Here is a 21,232-nt window from a genome sequence, read left to right on the forward strand (position 1 = left end):
CTGAAGCAACTAGAAGTGGCCTAAGCGGCGGTACTGAAGGCTAGACTAGAGTAACTAAAGTAACGTTACCGTCATCATCATTCACACCATGATCGGTGGGGTCCTCAATCAGCACTGCGTCCGCCAGCGGGATCTTTCCCACGTCTGGCACCAGATGCAGCCTTCCTCCGGATGTTCTGAAACATTTACCCCACATAATTCATAACATGATCGGTGGATGTCCTCAATGAGCATTGCATCCAATAGCTGGATCTTTCACACGTATGGCACCAGTGCAGCATTCCTCCAGATGTTCTGAATCATTCACCCAACATCATTCATAGTATGATCGGTGGATGTCCTCAATTTGCACTGCATCCACCAGCAAGATTTTTCCTAAGTCTTGCACCAGATGCAATCTTCCTCTAAATGTTCTGAATCATTCACCCAACATCATTCATAGTATGATCGGTGGATGTCCTCAATTTGCACTGCATCCACCAGCAAGATTTTTCCTAAGTCTTTCACCAGATGCAATCTTCCTCTGAATGTTCTAAAACATTAACACAAAATCATCTTTAATAGTGTTATCGATGGAGGTTCTAATTGGGCACTGCACCCACCAATGGATCTTTTCCATATCTGATCTCTACAAAGACTTTAAAATATTTGCATACTTAGGTCATGCCTTTAACTTCTAGTGAAATAAATAAATAATTGTAAGTAAATGTATGTAACATTTACGATTGGTTTTTACATGAGTTATTTAAATTTGCACTCCAGTGATTGGAATTTATACATCAGTATTACATTTTATTCTTCTAATTCATCTTTAACAACTTTACTCAAGTCTTTGTTTGAAGGTTATTTTTGACGATGGAAGGATTGTGAAGGAAACAGGATTTTTCCGGACATTTGCCATCGTTCATCAAAACAAAAAATCAGTAACACTACGTTTCGAGATCTTTACTCAAGTTTAGCATACTTATGAAGTGCTGCATAGTTTTCTTAGGTCAGGATTTAATAATTAGTAAGACAATTAACCCTTAAAAATTAAGGGGTTGAGTGGTAGAGAGGGCTTGATAGTCCTAACTCCACTCGTTTAATAAAGAAATTTTTCAGTTCATTATGGAATAAATTATTACTGTCAGACCCATCTGTATTTTTCCAATTATATCCTTAATTGTTTCTTGTGGTAAACAATAGGCTACTTAGATTTCAGATGATAGTAGGTCTTTCTAAATTAGATATCTGTACTATATATTGTGCAAATAAATATAGGAAAATGAAATTTAAATGGCCCATCTTACCTTGTAGCAATAATAAGGTGGTTGGAGAACAAAAAACACTGGCGAAGAGCCTCCTTCTCGGACTTGAAATTTGTGAAACGGCTTCGCTGTGACTTGAGCTTGTCGGTAGGGATCTGTGTCAGGCTTCCTGGGGAAGGAAACACTAGAGTCAGATATCACAAGTAATAAAAGCATGAATAGAGTTTTAAGACATTAAATTGGTTAAATATCGAGTTAGTTTAACTATTAAACTATTAAAGCATTTAACTATTTGGAATAAACATTTTTTATTTCAAAGTTATCTTCTTGACTTAATACTCTTCATTAGATGTTCAAATATTAAGATACTTCTCAAACAGCAATATGATTGGCCAAAGATCAAAGGTAGCTCATACAGTACAACCTCGTTTGTCTGGATCTTAATTATCTAGATCTCTGGGTTATCCAGATAGGTTTTTAAGTGTGAAGGGATTCAAATATTTAAAGAGTAAACAGTTTTTATTGCGTTTCAGCCTTTTTTTGCCAATGGTTTCAAAGTAATGCATACAATATAAGAACAAATTAACAATTTTTTAGTAGGCTTACGAAAAGTTGATAGTTGTAAATTTAGAGGATGTCTATGATTGGCTTCAGACCAACAACAGCATAAATGCAATAACTGATGTAGAAATTGTATCAACAGCTTTTTCTTTAATGGTAACAAAGGACAATTATGACGATTCCGACAGCAAAGAACCAGAAGATGTCATGACTCATTCTGATGCCACAGTTTATAAACGATACCAGCCCATTTTTTATTTAAGGCGACAGTCTGATACTTTGTCAGCAGATATGATAGCTTTGAAATGGCTGTATAATCGTACTTCTAGGAAGCAGTGTACTAAAATACTAAACAAAAGGCTAACAGTATTTTAATGAAATAGTAAACATTATAATTTTTTCTCTATAATTAATCTCTGTAAAATGAAGTAATAAATTAGCTCTCTTTTATATTGTGTAATAAATAAATTCCATACTTTCTATAGTCAATTGAGTTTATAATGTATATTATATATAGCTTATTCAGATTTTCATATATGTTGATCACTTCCGATCCCCATTAATACAGATAACATAGAGTTTGTACTATACATATAGTATAAAAACAAATCTTAAGAACTTATGATAATGTAAAATCAGAGTATTACATCAAAATTAACTATAACACAAACACTGAGTAATACAAATATTGAAAAGATGGTTTGTAAAGGAAATAAATGGTATCAAAGAACTAATAGTACTTTCTCATTCTTTATGTACTGTATTACTGCAAAATATTCCTGTACAGTAGTTCACTATTACGATCATGTACATCAAGCCTTTTCTTGCAGCTCTCCCTTTCTTGCCAGACTAAAAGTATAATAACAATAATTAGAAATACCTTCAGCTTTACTGGCTATACTGGGAACCCTATCTCAAATAGTGAGCTATTCTTTAATAAGAAGTTGGTACAATAAATACCAGTGAAACAAATTCACATAAAGTTTACATGTACATGCTATTGACAACTAATTTTAACACTTTTTTTCTGTTGTGGTTTTTTCATTGATGGATGTTGTGATTGAAATTATTCAACGTTACTTAAAGGTTGCAGGCTCTTATCCACTTTAATACTAATAAAATATGGCATTTTAGTTATTTTTCATGGATTTTATTTCTATTCCATGAATGCCAAGAAGTAGTTATTTCTTTAGGGAAGTAGTTTTCGTGAGGCTGTGAGACTTTGCTTGTATCAAGGACGTAGCCAGCAAGGAGGTCCAAGGTGTCTGAGCCCCCCAATTAAAAATTATTTTAAATTCATTTTTTAGCAAACGATTATTATTATTTAAACAATTCAGTATTTCTGACATGTGCTGCTGAAAGATCATTCTCAACACTGAAACAGGTAAAGAACTTTTTACGGAACAAAATGGGGAATGAAGAGTTGACTGCACTTGCCTTACTTTCTGTCCACTACGGGATCATATCAGTTTCCCAAGAGCAAGTACTATTGGCTTAGAAGCCAAGAAGAATTTTACTTTTGTAAAAACTCTTTTACACATTACCATTTCTCAATGTACATTTTTATACTACGAGTATGTACTGACAATAAAAGCAAATGGTTGGTTTTTTGTAATTGCATTACTACATAAGTCTAATCAATTTCAATTATTAATCCTAAAGCAGTGTCTACACAATAATTATGAATATAAATCATCAATACAACCTATTTAAAGGTGTAAAAACTTTGTGGAAAATTCACTATTTTGTGTCTTAAATTTAAAAGTTTCAACATTTTTAATGTTTCTGGGGGTGGCCCCCCAATTTTGACTTAACTACCCCCCAAAAAGTTTTCCTGGCTACATCTTTGGCTTGTAGGTCAGTTTTGTCACTCGCTCACGTAACTTTGAGCTGTCCTTGAGCGCTTTTGAATCACACATTATTTGATCTGTATCATTAAGAAATGGTATGTAATTGCTTACATTGTATTTTTGTAGTTCTGGTTGTTGAATTTGCAACTGCATTGCACTATTACATATGCACATAACTATGTTATGAGTATTACAGTTACGGTATATTTATGATACATCCATGATTTAAGAACAAAACACAATATTTGCAATATCTAGCACATTTTGATTTTCCTATGGTACTTTAGAAATGAAGTTAGGATGTATGCTTAGTTCTTTTATAAGTTTAAAGAAGAGATCTTAAAGATAAGAGATTTCCAGTCTTTCATCCCTATCATTTCATACATCACAATCTTTTGTTGACCTTTTTATTTTAATGTCATAAAATGAGTCTTAGATGACGACATATTTGAAGATGTAAACAGGCATTGTAAGCAATCTTTGGTACATGGAATTGCAAATAAAACACAGTCTTAGTTTTTGAGATTAGATAAAAGTGCAGAGTTAACACCTCCGCTACATATCTAAACTATGCAGACATTAGTTAATAATATTATAGGTGGTGAAATAATCACTGCGGAACAGCTCCGACAAAGGATAACGGCAGGAATTTTGCGTTGTTGATAGACTAATAAAGGATGGGTAAGGTTTAATTTACTTAAATTTTGGTTTTGAGCAATTTAGTTGAGTAGTGTAGATTTGTATTAGTTTTCAGGTGTTATAATACAATAATATAAAATTTATTATTATTTGACAGCTTAGATTACAGTATAAATTTAGATGCTTTAAATTAAGTTTTATGTAGAACATTTAACATAAAAATATAAAATTATTTTTAAATGCACAAAAACACAGAAAACAACAACTATATTTTTACAACACGAGGACTGCATGTTGTTACTACGATTACAGTTTAACAGTTGGAGACTGAAAACAATTTTAGCCAACAGGGAGTTTTTAAAAACTAGTCTCAGTAACAAAACAGTTGTTTTCTATACTATGAGCAGGTGTGAACAGATAATAAATGCAGTATAGCATAATAATAAATCTGTAAATTACATACTTTAACGTTTATAGAAATTTATGGTTATTAGAAAAACAAAATTAATAGTTAATTTGAAAATATGGTTGTATTTTTGTTAATATTAACCTAAAAACTGAGTCCCAGTTGTGTATACTGAAAGTTGTGTATTAAAACTTCTGTAAACAAATCAATCTGACACATAACAGTAATAACATTCAACATTGAACATCCAAGAACATGAAAACAGCATTCAAAGCAGGGGCCAACCTTTATGGCTTTTATACAAAGCACAAACAATACTGAATTACATTGAACAATAGGGGAAACAAAGAACACACAGAATTCCAAAAATACCTTAAGTGCCAATTTCTTCCAGCCATTTCAAAAACTGTCCAACAACTTTATCTGCTGTAACAGCGGTTCTACTATTGATAAGGTGTTTCCTAAAAACGATTACAGTAGAAAAGATTTTAACTGAAAGTTCAAATAAATTAGAATTATTAATTTATATGAAGTACCTTTACATTTATGTTTTAAATAAACTGTTTATAGAGGATGCCTTTGATCAAAGTTAACGTTTACACCAATTTTACTTCATATAAAGTTACATTGTTGTCTCCCCGTGAAACTGACGGAAATCCAACCAGTGTTTGTAACATTTAAGAAGAGCAAGAATCCCCTTTTTCTATTACAACTTTTAATTCTCATTGCAGGTAATGTAAATTGATAAATTAATTGTCCTTGTTAAACAAGAACAGTCGAAAGAAAAATTGACCTCCCAAGGGAGACAACCTATTCTGCCAGGAAGAGTTTTACTTTATTTACCAAGCGAAAACATCTTGCCAAGTTTCAAAATGACAATTAAAAAGAAATTGATAAAAATCAGATTATCTTCAGGTTTCATCAAATAAACTGATAACAGTCTTGATAACGAGACTAGTCTTAGTATAATGTTTTCACCAAATACATGGATTTAATTCTTTAAACATATTCTGATATCTTAAGATGAAGAAAGCAACTTTCAGTGTAGAAAAACTGGGTACATGCACATCTAACTTCCTGCCAGACCAAAACATAACTACCAGAAGTTACAGGACACTAGGGAGTACAGTAAAGAATCTATGTAAAATACAAAGCTGAACTTCAAGCGAGAATAAAAATTGCAAACCAGACCAAAAAGTTGCCAAGTTGATCATGCAAGAATATTCGTGAGATGGGTGACAGCATTCAAGATGAATGATTGAAAGATCGGCCTACGCAAAACATTCGATTCTCGGAACTCTCTGAGAATATGGTATGTGATGAGATAATGAGAACGGACAGCAAACACAGATGCAGACAGAGTAGACGAACAGACGAACAAGCAGCCTACCTTGTCTGACAAACACCTGATTCACGTCAAGGAGAATGTCACAGCCTTCTACGATCATTCTTTCAACGGCCAAGTTTTTTCGCAAGTTTTCAGTTTCGCTAACCTGAAATAAGATGTAGGACTTAGTCATGGTTTTGTTTCCCATTTGGATCTAAAAACTATATTGACATTTTTAAGGAGATACGAGTAAATACGTTTAGATAATGTGCAGTTGGCAGAAATTTTGATTTTAATAAAACCAGATCAAAAAGTAATGTTAAAGAGTATGTATGCTTTAGAAGCAATTTAATTTTGATTTGACATTTGAAATTGATGAAGTGTGTTTGTTACCTTTCATTAACCCACTGCTCATTATTTCTGTTCTTTTAAAATGTTTGCATTTAGAATGATATTTTAATTCAAAGGAATTTAAGGAAGGTTCTTGAAGGAAAACAAACTGAAAAGAAAATAAGTAAAATAATGAACTTAAGTTTCCAAAAGATTTTTGGAAGATTCAATTTTAAATTAGATTGTTACTTTGTAAATGCATTGTTCATACTAACATGTTGTTCATGGCTACCTATTTATGAAACTTTACAGTCCTGTTTTTGTCTCTATATGAAAATATTTTTCATAGACCAAATTTTCACTTCCACTAATAACACTAACTACTTCCACTAGTCAATGCTACGCTACTTACCATCAATTTTCACACTTGGAAGGCGTTACAGATTTAACTTATTGTTGTCCTATTAATTAATATTTACAATAACTTAGAGATTCTACAAAATTGTCCAAGTTAAAAGAGAAAAATTACAAAATCCAATTAGTTAAAACTAGTGTGATTTGAAAATTCTCCAAAGGGAAAGAACTATAAGTGTAAAAATGGAGAAAAAATGTGCTTTTATAATAAAAATAACTAATTATGTTATGGCAAACTTACCTCATCATGCATCTGACGAGAAAGGTCTTCAAGTTGTTGTCTTGCGTTTTGCAAACTCTTCCGTTCCACATGATCGTGTGGAGTGTGCGCGAGCAGCTCATGCAATGTGATGATATATCGAGGGACCTACAATCAAAATTAAGGAGACACTCACATATACTATTTATTGTGAGTGGGAACTTTTTGTACTAATAATCATAGAATGTAACATTAATATACTTAAGGGTAGTGGGAAGGGACATTGATTGGGTTGTTATCAAATTTGTTAACCAGACATTGCATTCTTAACTACAACTGTTTAAAATGGGTATCTCTCCCTGTCACTTCTGCAAGAAGTCCAAGGAAACTGCTATACACATCATCTGTGATTGTAAAGTTATTAACCTTACAAGGTGGAGACACCTTTGCAAGGCACTACTAAAATCGGCTGAAGTGTGTTTTTAAACTCCTAGGGAATCTTAAGGTTTATGAAGAGCATCAAGATCACATAGGTTGTTTAGATGTCAGGGTTAAATCACAATCAATCCTCAGGAAGAGATATTCTCATGCAGAAATAACTCTCTTTATCATATTATAACATTTTTTATGGATCTTATAAGGCGAATGCAACATGTTACATACATGAAAACTGTGTTTTTTGTATCGCTAATAAAAATTTGTCAACATCAATGTATGCATTTTTTTATTTATTGAATCGAAGTAATCTTACCTTATGATACATAAATGTATGGTAGAACTAAACCCGTGATTATGGTGTTGCATTTAGATTAGTTGTTAGTGACAGAACAATACACACAATAAAGAGCTCAAATTGAACCACTGTCTATACCGGTTTCATAAATTATAAACATTTTCAGTACTTAAGGAAAAAGGGATAATGTAATGTGCGAGGAGTGTGCAGGAAGTGTAAAGAAAGACAAATGGACGCTCATGATGAATGAAAAAAGAGAAGGTCTAAAATGTGGAAAATTTGTGTGAGGATCACAATACTTGAACTTAATGATGAACTCCATTGACTCTCACGTTTGACTCTCAATCAACCATCATACTGTCTATAACACATAATTTACATGTGGCAAATCACTTCTTAAAAGGTTGATCCGATCAGAAATAGTGGACTGTAGAAGAAAACAAATATCCATTAATTTATACAATGGAATCTTAGGATAACAATTAATAAAAGTTTAATTTAATTCTACTAATGAGGCATTTAAAATAAGATATGACTTGATCTATGCTTACATTCAAGATTTCTATGACATACTCCATTGGTTTCTAGGCCCCCCAATATAGGTATGTGAGGGTTAGTGCATAAAAAAGTAGTTAAGATATGAATATAACCTTATGAAAAGTTTATAGATTTTATCTGCAATGGTTTAAAAAATATTAAGCCAATTCCAGACTTTTTAAACACACTGTATATAAAATGTAACCAAATTATGTTAAATTATCATTTCTAATACATTTTTCTGTATACCAGTTCAGGGGCGTCGCCAGCCAATGGCACAGAGGGGAGGGGGCAACCTGATATGGAGAATGAAAAAGTATGATAGTAGTCTACAGATTCTTTTTTGATTCGATTAATTAAACATAATTTTCGAGAGTTTTTTTTAAACTTTTCAACCACTTCAAACACTAGTCAAGTCAAAGACTTAGTACTTTGGTTGCTTTACATGTGTTAACTTTTTTGGAATCTCCTCTTTTTTAGTAGCACCTGCCCTGCCCTTGTACCAGATATTAAGAAAACAGCGCATGTGGGAAAAGACAATGTTCTCTTTCATGTTGACATGCGTAGATTATGCGATGCTGACCTGATGCATTGGGTAGGTGAGGAAAGTCTCCAGCGACCTGCCCTGACAGGCAGGTTTGTTCTCGAGCCTGGCCAGCAGAGCTGCGAACGGAGGAGATTGCTTGCATTCAGTCAACACCTGCAAGCTATAGTGGTGATTGCGGACATACTCCTGGTAAATGCTCAGCATGGGTAGCAGCATGTCGAACAGATCACCTGAACACGAGCTTGGGTCAGATATTGCTGCCAACGTTATATTGTGCATGTTAACACTTTGCTTTGGCAAATATATAAATGAATTTCTAGCTGAATATAATATAAGTGGCATGACTACGACTTGGTTTGGCGGGTTGGGGGTAAATCTGATTGAAGAACCATTCTAGGGTGAATGAAATAAATTTGTATACATCTAAATTTTTATTAATGAGATACACTAAATTCAAGGTAAAACATTTAAATGTCGTATTTCAGACAAATTGGATTTTTGTTATACAAATACTTTGTTTATTTTTAGGGCTCTAGGGGGTTTTATCCGTCCCTCCCACCATACTTTTGCCACTGTATGATACGTTATAATATCATAACAATATCTTAGTGTTCATATTAAGAAATTAAAACATTTATAAAATTTGTAACTTTCATTAACCAAACCATTATACTAATTAACTTTTTTTTTTATTATTTGATTAATACATGTAACACTGATAGTTTGTTAACAAAACTATTCATCTTTAGCGTATTTTTAAAATTTGAACTTAGACAGGCCGTCATTTTGTACTGGATCTTGATAGAGACTTCTGGTTTGCACCATTGTTCTTTTCTAAAGGCTTTTGAAATGAGGGTCTACTATGGGGGATTACCGTTTAACAATTTTAACTCCCTTACAATTCCCCCCCCCCAGGATACACTCCCAAAACCTTGGTTGTTTTAATCTTATAAAGATTCACCATGGATATTGTAATTTTTGTAAATAATATAACATAATTAATAACATTTTCTAAACCACTTTTTTGAGTCAGTTATATGGAAAAGAAAATTTTCTAAGAATACAACTTGGTTTTAGACCATAATAATACTATGTAAGAAGCAGAACATATTGGAAACAACGGGTTTTGTCTCACCTAGAACAAGCGTTGGCCAACTCTCCATCCTTGAGGTGAGACCTTTGAGAAATATCTGGTGCAGGAAGAGTACAGTCTCACTGTTGAGAAAGATGGAGTTTACGTCCTCATGAGAACAGGGAGGCTTCTTACTGGAGGCGGCCATCTTGAAAGGCCGTAGGAAGCAGGAGACGAGGACCTCCATCTGTTCCATGTATTCCTCCTCTGCTTCTACCATACGGAACACCAGACTGCAACATGAGTAGAGACCTTGTTGGCTTTGTGGAGTCGCAAAATATACATGTACACTGTACACACACACACACACACACACACACACACGCACGCACGCACGCACACACACACAGTGTTCTTCTCCTGCTAGTGTAGGTGTGACATGTTGTTTGTGCTCTTGACTTCTGTACAGTGATAACACCTGGGTGCATTTTATCCAATCTGGACTTAAGGCTGTTGATGTACAGTTCCAGATATGATAAACATCTTTTCAAGATGTGGTTCATTGCCACATGTATGTTTTAATTGCATGTTCATGTATTAAGTTTTTTACACTTGAGAAAGAGGGTGGATATAACAACGAAAAATATTTGAAATCCCAATATCTTTTCAAACCATTCATCATCAATAACAGTCTTTATGTGGAACAAACAAGCAAACATAACGATAATGATCTTAAATACTATTAAAATACTTGTTATATTGGTGACTGAAGATTCCAACAAAAACATTAAAACATGTAATTGTAAAATTATAATGTACTATAACTACTGTTTCGTACGATTATTATACAATATTGAAGTTTCATAATATATCAAATCGTTCGATAATAACAATTGAATATCACTGTAGACTGCTTAGCCTCACCTTTTACAAAATCTTGTCCTATTCTTTAAGAGAAGCCTTTTTGCAGCGTATAGTGTGGCTGCGATGTTACTAAGTACCAGGAGTCTAGGAGAGGAGTGTGCCACTTACTGCCTTCATAACCCTGATAAGTTGTATGTCAACCCTTGTAGTACGCAGACTGTTTAGCCAGAATCTTTTAAATAAAAACTCAAGTTTGTTAGAAGGAGTAATCGAAGCAAGTACACCAGTTGTGTCAGAAAATATAATCAGTAAACTTTGCCCCAAGGAATTTTGCCTAGTAAGATATTCACAAACGGCAGAGGAAGCCAGTGGGTACAACAAAGCATCACAAAGCAACTGGCAAGTAAAGGCTGAGGAGTGACAGATTGCTTGGCTGAAAGGGTGCTTAGGACAAGATTAATGTCTGACAAGCTCACAACGCCTGTACGCACAACTAGAGGGCTTTTCGTTACACGCTATGTGAGATTTAACAACACTACAAGATTGTTTTGGAAGTAAAAAAACCAGACCAATGCAATTTTCACCAATGAAAAAATTAGTAATTAAGGAACGAGAATTTATAAATTTGGTCTAATATTGTTTACACACATAGTGCTTCTTTTTAAATATGACCTTGAAAATTGGTAAACATATTTTAATATTCATGCTTTTACTGCCAAAGTAATTTTGTGCTGTAAACAACTTTTACACATAATTGTTATTTAAAACTCTAAACCACACCATTTAAAATTTGTTTGTAAAATATTAGATTCAAATCACTGTGAATGTTTTATCATTGTGAATCATTGTTAAATAGTTTTCTATTTGGTTATTTCTGTGTAGCCTGAATTGAAGGTTGTAATACCTGTGATTGGCTGTCACTCACGAAAACATAGTTAAACAGAAGCATGGACAGCTTTGACATGTGCTGGATAAAATGACATGGCCAATCTCCTATCCTTTTGTGGACATTTTATTTTTATTGCTGTCATCCAAGATAAAGTGTGTTGGATAAACATAACAATAACCAATCCAAAGTGACACGGTTTTATATCTACAAAATGCAATATCTCACACATGAACGTTATAAAACCAATATTGTTTAGAAAACAGACAAAATCTAACAATGCATCATAGATAATAAGCAGGAAACAAAATATGGGACTCTGAGAGTGATGCTAACAATATTAGTTTTATTGCTGCCTTATAATTGCTAAATTAACAAACTAAATAATGAAAATAGTAAAACAAAACCAGACAGCAAAATTAGTGTAGCACAACAAAATAAACTTAAAACCTTTATTGTAACAGTTGAATATATCAGTCATGCTATTTTAACGAAAATGGTCACAATATGATTTATTGGACTGCTCTGTTTATTACTTTTTAAATTCTGATCACTGCCTTTCTAAAAAGTTAATAAAGTCAGTGTTGTGTTTAATGGAAAACAAATACTTCCATATTATTATTATTTATTTATTTGTTATATGGGTTTACAATAGAACGTTGCAATGCAGCTGTAAGCATATAACATATCATTTTCAGTATCTATTACAAAATTAATACTATTGCAAAGTTTTGACAAATTACAATAACATTGACCATTAAAATAACAATTTTATACCACGAAATCAGGACAAAAATTCGGAATTTTAGATCAGCTTCAATAAGCAATTTTCAATTCGCTTTCTAAAAATTCTGGAATTATCTTATAAAGTCAAATTTGGAGGCAAATTGTTAGTTTAATTTTTTTTAATAAAATGGTTTAGTCTCTAAAAGAGTGAGACGATGAGAAGGCTGATTGTTTTTGTTTCTTGTACTATAATCATGTTGATGGTTGAGTTTTATAAAACTGGATTATGTTTTATTTACAAACACTGCTAATTCTAAAATATAGAGCAGGCAATGTTAAAATGTTGAACTGTTTGAAAAATGGGCGACATGACTGTCTAAAATTAATGTTCACAAGAGTACGTACTGCTCTTTTTTTGCAGAATAAAGATTTTGTGGTTGTACTACTACATCCCCAAAATATAATACCATAAGATAAAAGCGACTGAACATACCCATGATAGACTGCCTTGATCATAGGAATAATCACAACTCTTGTAATATGCCTAATAGCGAATAAATCATTATTCAGTCTAGAGCATATATCATTAATGTGTCCACTCCACTTCAGATCATCCTGGATTAATGCTCCTAAGAATCTAGTCTAATTAATTAATGTTAATTGTTTATTATACTATTTTTGATAAGATATGTCGCAGTTTGTTTTGATCGTTCTAAAATTTATGTTAGTTTTAGAAAAATTGAGATTTATTTGCATAGTATATTTTTATAACAAAAATACTTTTGTGGTCTTTACATTTCTTATGTAATGTTGGTGGCAAATAAGACCGTACATACTGTATGTCTATAAAATTTTACATGGATGTTAGAAACCAACCTAATAACAAATTAAGTTATTACCAACAATAAAATCTGTGAGTGATTTGGAGCCTAGATTAATCTGAAGGTCAATTTGGATCACTGAGTACTGAATACAAATTGAGAATGCTAAGACAACGAGGCACAAACAACACCGATCACCAGCACATCAACCAACCCCCAAAGTCACCTGTTTCTCTTTTTCGCATGCTCTCTGCATGGGGGCTTTTGATGTACTGTTCCACAATCTGCTTCCAGCGCCTCCGGCACAGCCAGCCACGGAAGAAGCTCTGGACCTTCTTGATCTTGCGGAGTTCTAAGGTCTCCTGTGCGCTGGCTGCGGTGGGGGGCAGAGGGCCAGTGGAGGCTGTTGTTGTGGCACTACTGGCTGCACTGCCGGTTGTGTTGTACGAAGAAGGCACCGGCCGCCATTCCTTTTTGAGTGCGCACAGCTGTGAAAACACGAGCAAAATTAATTTGTTGCGGAAAAGGAAACCCAAAGTTCAAACTTAAGTTTACGTTATAAAAATTGTGCAGTACATAACTAAACTTCATAAAAATATTTGCTACAGCTTATTAATTCTTCAAAACCAAATGTTCGAAATATGCTTTTGGTTGAGATTTTCCTACAAAAATTGTGCACGTTCAAGTAGCAAAAATAAGCAAAAAATGAGGAAAAAGAACAATCGTCTGGTTTGCAAACGTGCAATTCTAATTTATGATTAATTGGAATATATATTGCAAAAAATGAAATTATAAGAATATTCAGTCCGTCAGTTAATGTGTTAAATTAGTAGTAATAATTGGAATATTTAAGGGCGCTTGATACTTCTTGTATATCATCATGTAAGTTTAATGCTCGTTGAAGTTGTTAATGTGCCTTCATCGCAGTTGAAGGCACAGAGAGTATGACTTGCACATAAATAGGTTTAAGGACTTCTGTCATAGAAGGTTAAAATCACTTATTTTCGGATAACACTTTTTGACAAAATCTCTTTACATTCCAGGAACATATTAATCATCCAATCAGTTTAGCTTCAGTGTGGTAATTGTGTATGTTAGATTATTATATAATGAAAACAACATTATCTTAAATTGACAAAATGTAAGGGCGAGTATGTATTTTGGCTTTTTGGACATTCAGTCAAAATTAGGATAAAAATATTACTTCTTTTACAGTCACGAGAAAAGTAGATTCACTATGGGAATGCCGTTTTGAAAGTTTCAGATTGAAGATGCATTATACAATTGATTTACAAGAAAGTTGTTAGGAAACTAGTATTTAATGGTTTGCATGTAACTAAAACTACTAAACATTGTGGAAGTGTACTATCTTGAAATCTTACAAGATACCCTACTAAGGATATTAATGGTTTTTAAATCCATATTGTTTGTACTTATATTACACAGAAGCATTATAAGATTTTGAAAAACTTTCAAGAGATAAATGCTCGATTTGAATTCTAAACCCCTTTAAGATTTATCTTTCAATGATTGCTGAGATTTAATTAGATCCTTTTTCAAAAGCTTAAATATAGTTTGAATCTTGATGTCTTGAGGTAAATGGCTATATATTATGTAATCGTGAATGTATGCAAACAGCTTTTAAAATTCAAATGTTTAAATATCACTTTAATTTTTTAAATGTAATTTTGACATTTAAATTCTTAATTTATTTCATTCTGTCACTAATGAGTATGACAAACCAAAAGGAAAGTGTTCCTATTTTACTATTGATTTAGAGTGCAACACAGTTAAAATTTTAGAAAAGCAAAGATTGAAATCTTTGTGAATATGGATAATGTATTTAAAATCTCTAGATAGGCGATCTCGCTTGGAGTTATAAAGATGTTAAACAGTTTAATAAGGCTGTAAATTTGCATTGAGTTTTTCTTTAAATATTGAAAGAGTACATTCCAATTACTGTACTTTTCTGTTTGCAAAGAAGCTTATTGACCTAGTGATTCACGGTAACGGATTATTCTTGCCAGGTGTAAAAAGAAACTCAGAATAACACAAAGTCTGTAAATGAATTGACCTCAACTATCGAACTTAAAATATAAATAACTCTTATGATGGTGCAGTCGATTTTGGGTTTGGAAAATATTTTTGTATATTAAATTCATAGCCTTTTAAGATAAATTCTCCTGAATACAGAAAAAGTAGAAACAAATTAGTTTGATAACTCCATGGGAAATTACAGGCATCTAAAGTAGACAATTTTTTAGTCAGACCCAAACAAAAATGGCTTGTGTTAAAAATGTATAGTTTTCACAGTATATACATAAGCATATAAGACTTCAGGAAGTGAAATATTTTGTCTATTAAAATAACTAATTTTGTCAAGAAAAAAATCTTAAAGTATCATGTCACTAAATTATATTTGATTGAAAAATTCAATTTCTTTGAATCATAATTGAATAAAAGAACAACATTCTCTAAAGCAATAACTCGTGCACATACTATAAAAGTTTCACATTTTTATCTTTAGCCTTTTATCTGGGCCTATTTTCTACTTTTATTATTTTTGTGGAAGTTATCTTAAACTAATATGGATGATAAAAAATATTTTTCAAACCTAAAATTAATTGCACTACCACAAATTTTGACAGTTCATAATAATACATAAATTAACGCTACCATCAATATTTATATACCATTTCAAATAGAAATAATTGCTGATTTCAATGGTGAAACCTGTTTTGCTGTTTTTGTAACAGTGGATGTCATTAAATTTGCCAGAAAGATTGTCTTCATCTAGCCATTTTGAAATTTAGTTATGAATCATGGAAATGGTTTACTATATTAGTTTTTAGCTGTGATAGCTTTTGATTTAGGCTATAATATGCTAAATTTTGGTATATTTTGGAAATATTTAGTGTAACAATTATTTGTTTAGTTAATTAAAAAAAATAATCATACCCATAGTAACAAATTAAGGTACGTCCCACAACTTTTCAAAATTGAAAAAATTGAAAATTTAGAAATTAATCTTTCTATTGTTTTTTTAGTACATATATTTGTCTAAACTGTGTTATATTTTGGGAACATTTATTGCAAGAATTACGTTTTTTTAGAAATTTTTTAAAATAATCATACCATATTAACAAATTTAGCCTTTTGTGTACCACAAAGATTTGTACAATAAATACTACACCTGCAGTTTGATCTCTTTGTAGTTTAATCTCCTATTCAATTGACATACCGTATATTAAAAATAATATAATAAAACAAATATAATAGTACCAGTAGTTGAATATTGAAGGGCCTACAGAATGTATGAACAGCCGGAATAAATTATCGCACAGATTAACAGACAGACAATCAGGACTTCCACCATAATTTTATTTGAAAATTAACAGAGTACTTCCTTGAAAGAGGAAACTATATACAAACTTTTAGGTGTAAGACTCGTGTTGAGAGTTATTACACAAACGGAAGGGCTACCTTTTGAACCAAAAATCAATAGTGTTCTACTTTGGAAATAGAAAAAAAATATAAAAGTTCCAAATCTCTGTGATATTTCCATCACGAGTTATCACACAGACATACATACATACAGACATACAAACAGGTTGGCCTTTGGCTTTTTGAGCCCAAAATCAATTGAGTTCTAGTTCTACCTTAGACAAAGAGGAACCTATATATCAAGTTCCATGTCCCTGTGATACTTCTAGTTATCACATAGATAGACATACATACAGACAGACAAACAGGTTGGCCTTTGGCTTTTTGAGCCCAAAATCAATTGAGTTCTACCTTAGACAAAGAGGAACCTATATATCAAGTTCCATATCCCTGTGATACTTCTAGTTATCACATAGATAGACATACATACAGACATACAAACAGGTTGGCCTTTGGCTTTTTGAGCCCAAAATCAATTGAGTTCTACCTTGGACAAAGAGGAACCTATATATCAAGTTCCATGTCCCTGTGATACTTCTAGTTATCACATAGATAGACATACATACAGACAGACAAACAGGTTGGCCTTTGGCTTTTTGAGCCCAAAATCAATTGAGTTCTACCTTAGACAAAGAGGAACCTATATATCAAGTTCCATGTCCCTGTGATACTTCTAGTTATCATACAGATAGACATACATACAGACAGACAAACAGGTAGGCCTTTGGCTTTTTGAGCCCAAAATCAATTGAGTTCTACCTTGGACAAAGAGGAACCTATATATCAAGTTCCATGTCCCTGTGATACTTCTAGTTATCACATAGATAGACACACATACAGACAGACAAAACAGGTTGGCCTTTGGCTTTTTGAGCCCAAAATCAATAGAGTTCTACTTTGGACAAAAATGAATCTATACATCGAGTTCTAAGTCCCTGTTATACTTCCACCTAGTTATCACATACAGATAGACATACATACAGACAGACAAACAGGTTGGCCTTTGGCTTTTTGAGCCCAAAATCAATTGAGTTCTACCTTAGACAAAGAGGAACCTATACATCAAGTTCCATGTCCCTGTGATACTTCTAGTTATCACATAGATAGACATACATACAGACAGACAAACAGGTTGGCCTTTGGATTTTAAACGCCATAATCAATAGAGTTCTACCTTGGACCAAAAAGGGATGTATGTTCCAAGTTTCAAGTATCTCGAACCTTTCTATTGAGAGTTGTTACACAGATGACACGATTTTGATAAGACTCTTTCAATAAGATTCCTTAATAATGAGCAACCTAATTTAGTTTTGGCCTGAATGAGAAACCTAAATACTGCATTATTTTGCCATCTTTACTTGGTATAGCAACACTCTCACAAATTCTTTAACGACATTTATGTTAATTCAATCAAAATTATTACTAAGGTTACACTTTTAAGACACAGTCCCAATTTTATTATGACAGACTTCATTAGTAGTGTCATGCGAGACATTTCAACAGAACTGATGTGGTACTTTGACTGAAAGCAATTTCTGTACAACGCACAAAGGTAATACAGTACATCAAAGAAGAAGTGTTGAACTTCGTAAGAAGCATCATAAAGAAGTTGTAATGTTCTTAACCTTTGTCTTTATAAGATTTTACTGTCTCATGAGTCAAGTAAATGGAACATAGCTCACATAAGGGACATAGTTTTCACAATTGTAAAAGATGTTCCTTCTCTCTCATTTGATAAAAATGATTTACCCCTTATCGATCCCCTATACCATTGCTTCTCTTGCCTTAGACCTATATGACCCATATGCTAAGTATTGAAAAATAACACTTGTTTTGTTTTATTTATTATTTTTATGATTATATAAAGGACAACACTTTTGTTCATTGTTATAGAACCTTATTCTTTTCAAATGACTCCTGAAGTGACCATTTCCAGTAGGGGCATCCCTAAATTACGTAATGCCCCAGGGGGGGAAGGAGGGTTTTCAGCAGCATTACGCACTGTTAATAATATTGTCACACGTCTATTACAAGGGGGGAGAGGGGGACTGAATAGACCGATTTTAGTGTTACATAATTTAGGGACAGCACCTAAGGAAAGCATTTACCCTGCTAAGGTTATCTGTGCCAAGGCAAGTTTGAACCTGCACTTTCTCTTAGTCTCAAAGTCCAACTGTGTGGTCATCACGCTTCCTTAACACTCTTCTTAAGCACTAAGTTGTCATGTTCTGACATAACCAATCTGAGATTACTGAGCTTCACTCATATTTTCAAATGCTGTGTTGTTAAATAAAAAAAACCCCAATGGATACCAATTCAATTTTACTAAGATTACCTTATATACTAGGTTTGATATATAAATTTGCAAATTGACATATTCAAAACATGTTGGTTTTGGCTTCTGGGGCTGAAAAATTAGTCAAAGGCCAATCTGTAGCATCAAACATTCAAATATGATACTTTTACCTAACCACTTCAGTGAATTTCTTTTAAGTATTCTAAAAATATATTAAACAAAATAAATATTTTCTTTATTCTGTTTTAGTCAATTTCCATAATGCGCTTGAATTAATTTTAAATATTAAAAATATTGTTACAGTAAAAATGTTGTATTTTTAACCCCTTCTCCTATCCTGAAATAAGTTCAAAATAAATTGACATGCTAAAGCACCTTTGTAGTTGCTTTCAGAGTGATGGGATTTTCAGAATGGGTAAGGTTGGTGGTAGAGCACCTTCTGTTGAGGTACCAGGAGTTGGGGTAGTTGGCTCTACATCCCAGTCATGTTACATTGGAAGAATGGAAGGTTAGTTATGTTCCAGCCTCTTTAGTCAAAGCGGATAAGGGAAGGTACTTCCTCAATTGCAGGCTAGCAAGAGCCTTTAACACTAAGGAAGCTCCACCCACTCCAAAAATCATCTTCTGCTGTATATTAGATCTATTGACCCACACTTTTACTCCAATATCTTGACATTTGCGGTTATTGATGGGCTGTTTCTTGCCCAGATGAAAATGACATATCGGTGTTAGCTATATCTAATGTAGGTTCTAACGGAAGCTATAAACCATCAAGTACTGACCCTTCCTGGGGATAAAACATTGGCCTTCATAGTCCGTTATTCAACAATTCAGAAATCACAACGTTAGATTTCAGATGCTGCACTAAGTGGAGGGTGAAATGGAGCTGAATTTAACATTCTTATTGGATCAACCCTTCCCATCATTGCCCTATGTCATATGTAGAACACTGGGTTGCTCCACTGTGATTTGAGATCGTCTCAGAAACATTGTAGTGCACTCAGTTGTGTACCTAATGAGACAATGAGGACACCACTTCATCTTGATCACATTTTTTTGTAGTCCAAGTGTCTCTGATGTTGAAACGATGTAGAGAGTTTGTTTTGAGCTTCTTTGTCACCGACTGTTTTGGATCTTCAGATGGATGTTGATTCCAGATTTCAGGAGTCAAATCTGTCACAGCGTTAGACTTCAGATGCTGCACTAAGTGGAAGGTGAACTGGAGCTGAATTTAACATTCAACATTCAAAAGTGATTTCAGAGATTTGTTCAATGACTCAACACTTATCTCCAAAATAGTTGAATTTCCTCTTTCATATTGTGTAGAAATGAGTACAAACTGTGGCTAACAAGTAACATGTAATGTAAAATTATCTACTTTAAGTGTACAAAATTAAAGTAGTGAAACAAAATTATACAAAGTACAATATTTATAATGATAAATAGGAAAACTGCTTCTGTTACAATCGTATAACATACCTTGTTTCTTAAATAGCCTACACATGATATCAATTTCAACACTTAAACGATTAACTCCTGATTCGGTTTGAATCTTACCAGAAAAGCTTATAATTTAGAAGAGGCATCTTTAATAGTCCAGTGATAAAAGTTCTTAAATATGAATACACAAACTTTTAACCAAGGCAAAGTTATATTTAGCTAAAGTTTTTAAATATGTACTTAAGTTTTACAGTGAATAGTGGAGAGGGTGGATGGGGTGGGGGAGTGCTTTTGTAAAGTGAGAGGGCTTTTGAAACTGCTTCAACTTTATCTGCACCTTTTATCCGAAGAAGCTCCCTCCTTCGGTGGGGAAGGAGAATGTTGATCAAAGACTAATAAAACTAAAGCTTCAGAACTTGTTTCTAAACAGACTGCCAAAAAAGGATCTTTACAATTGTTTATCTTGTTCACTAGCTCTATTAGAAGAATATTCTAAGTACATTACATGGTTGTAATATTTTTAAACATTCCAAAGGAACACCCGTAGAATAGTTCTAAGATTTAAAAAAATAAAATTTATAATAATGACTCATGTGATACAATGATCAAATGATCAACTTAATGTACAACAGTGTTTAAAATATTTGATCACTTTAATTGAGCTTAAACATAATTGTATGTAGAACTTTCAAACTTTTGAGCTGTAAATAACGTGATGTAAATAAACAATAAAATTTGTCGTTATGTTTACGAGTATAAAACAAATTTTTATTTGTTGAAAATATTAAATACTATTATAGAAGTTGTTTAAATACTCATCATCATCATCATCATCCGACGTTTCCGTTATCACGGGTCGTCGTACACAGCCTCCTCCACTTTTGTCTATCATT

General features: G+C 32.9%; 1 protein-coding gene across 1 annotated transcript in view; it reads right to left on the minus strand.

The window, feature by feature from the left end:
- Nucleotides 1–19,711, minus strand: part of LOC124366680 (ras-specific guanine nucleotide-releasing factor 2-like) — a 54,778-nt gene extending 35,067 nt beyond the window's left edge. Inside the window, exons 1-8 of the mRNA XM_046823281.1 lie at nt 19,682–19,711; nt 13,386–13,576; nt 9,926–10,155; nt 8,827–9,020; nt 7,016–7,141; nt 6,094–6,196; nt 1,290–1,416; nt 70–176 (exon numbers count right to left, since the gene is read on the minus strand). Of these exons, the coding sequence (XP_046679237.1) occupies nt 70–176; nt 1,290–1,416; nt 6,094–6,196; nt 7,016–7,141; nt 8,827–9,020; nt 9,926–10,155; nt 13,386–13,576; nt 19,682–19,711 (1,108 nt within the window). The remainder of the gene's footprint in view (nt 1–69; nt 177–1,289; nt 1,417–6,093; nt 6,197–7,015; nt 7,142–8,826; nt 9,021–9,925; nt 10,156–13,385; nt 13,577–19,681) is intronic.
- Between the last annotated feature and the right edge of the window lie 1,521 nt (nt 19,712–21,232).

Source organism: Homalodisca vitripennis, chromosome 7, assembly GCF_021130785.1.
Source record: "Homalodisca vitripennis isolate AUS2020 chromosome 7, UT_GWSS_2.1, whole genome shotgun sequence".
NCBI lineage: Eukaryota > Metazoa > Arthropoda > Insecta > Hemiptera > Cicadellidae > Homalodisca > Homalodisca vitripennis.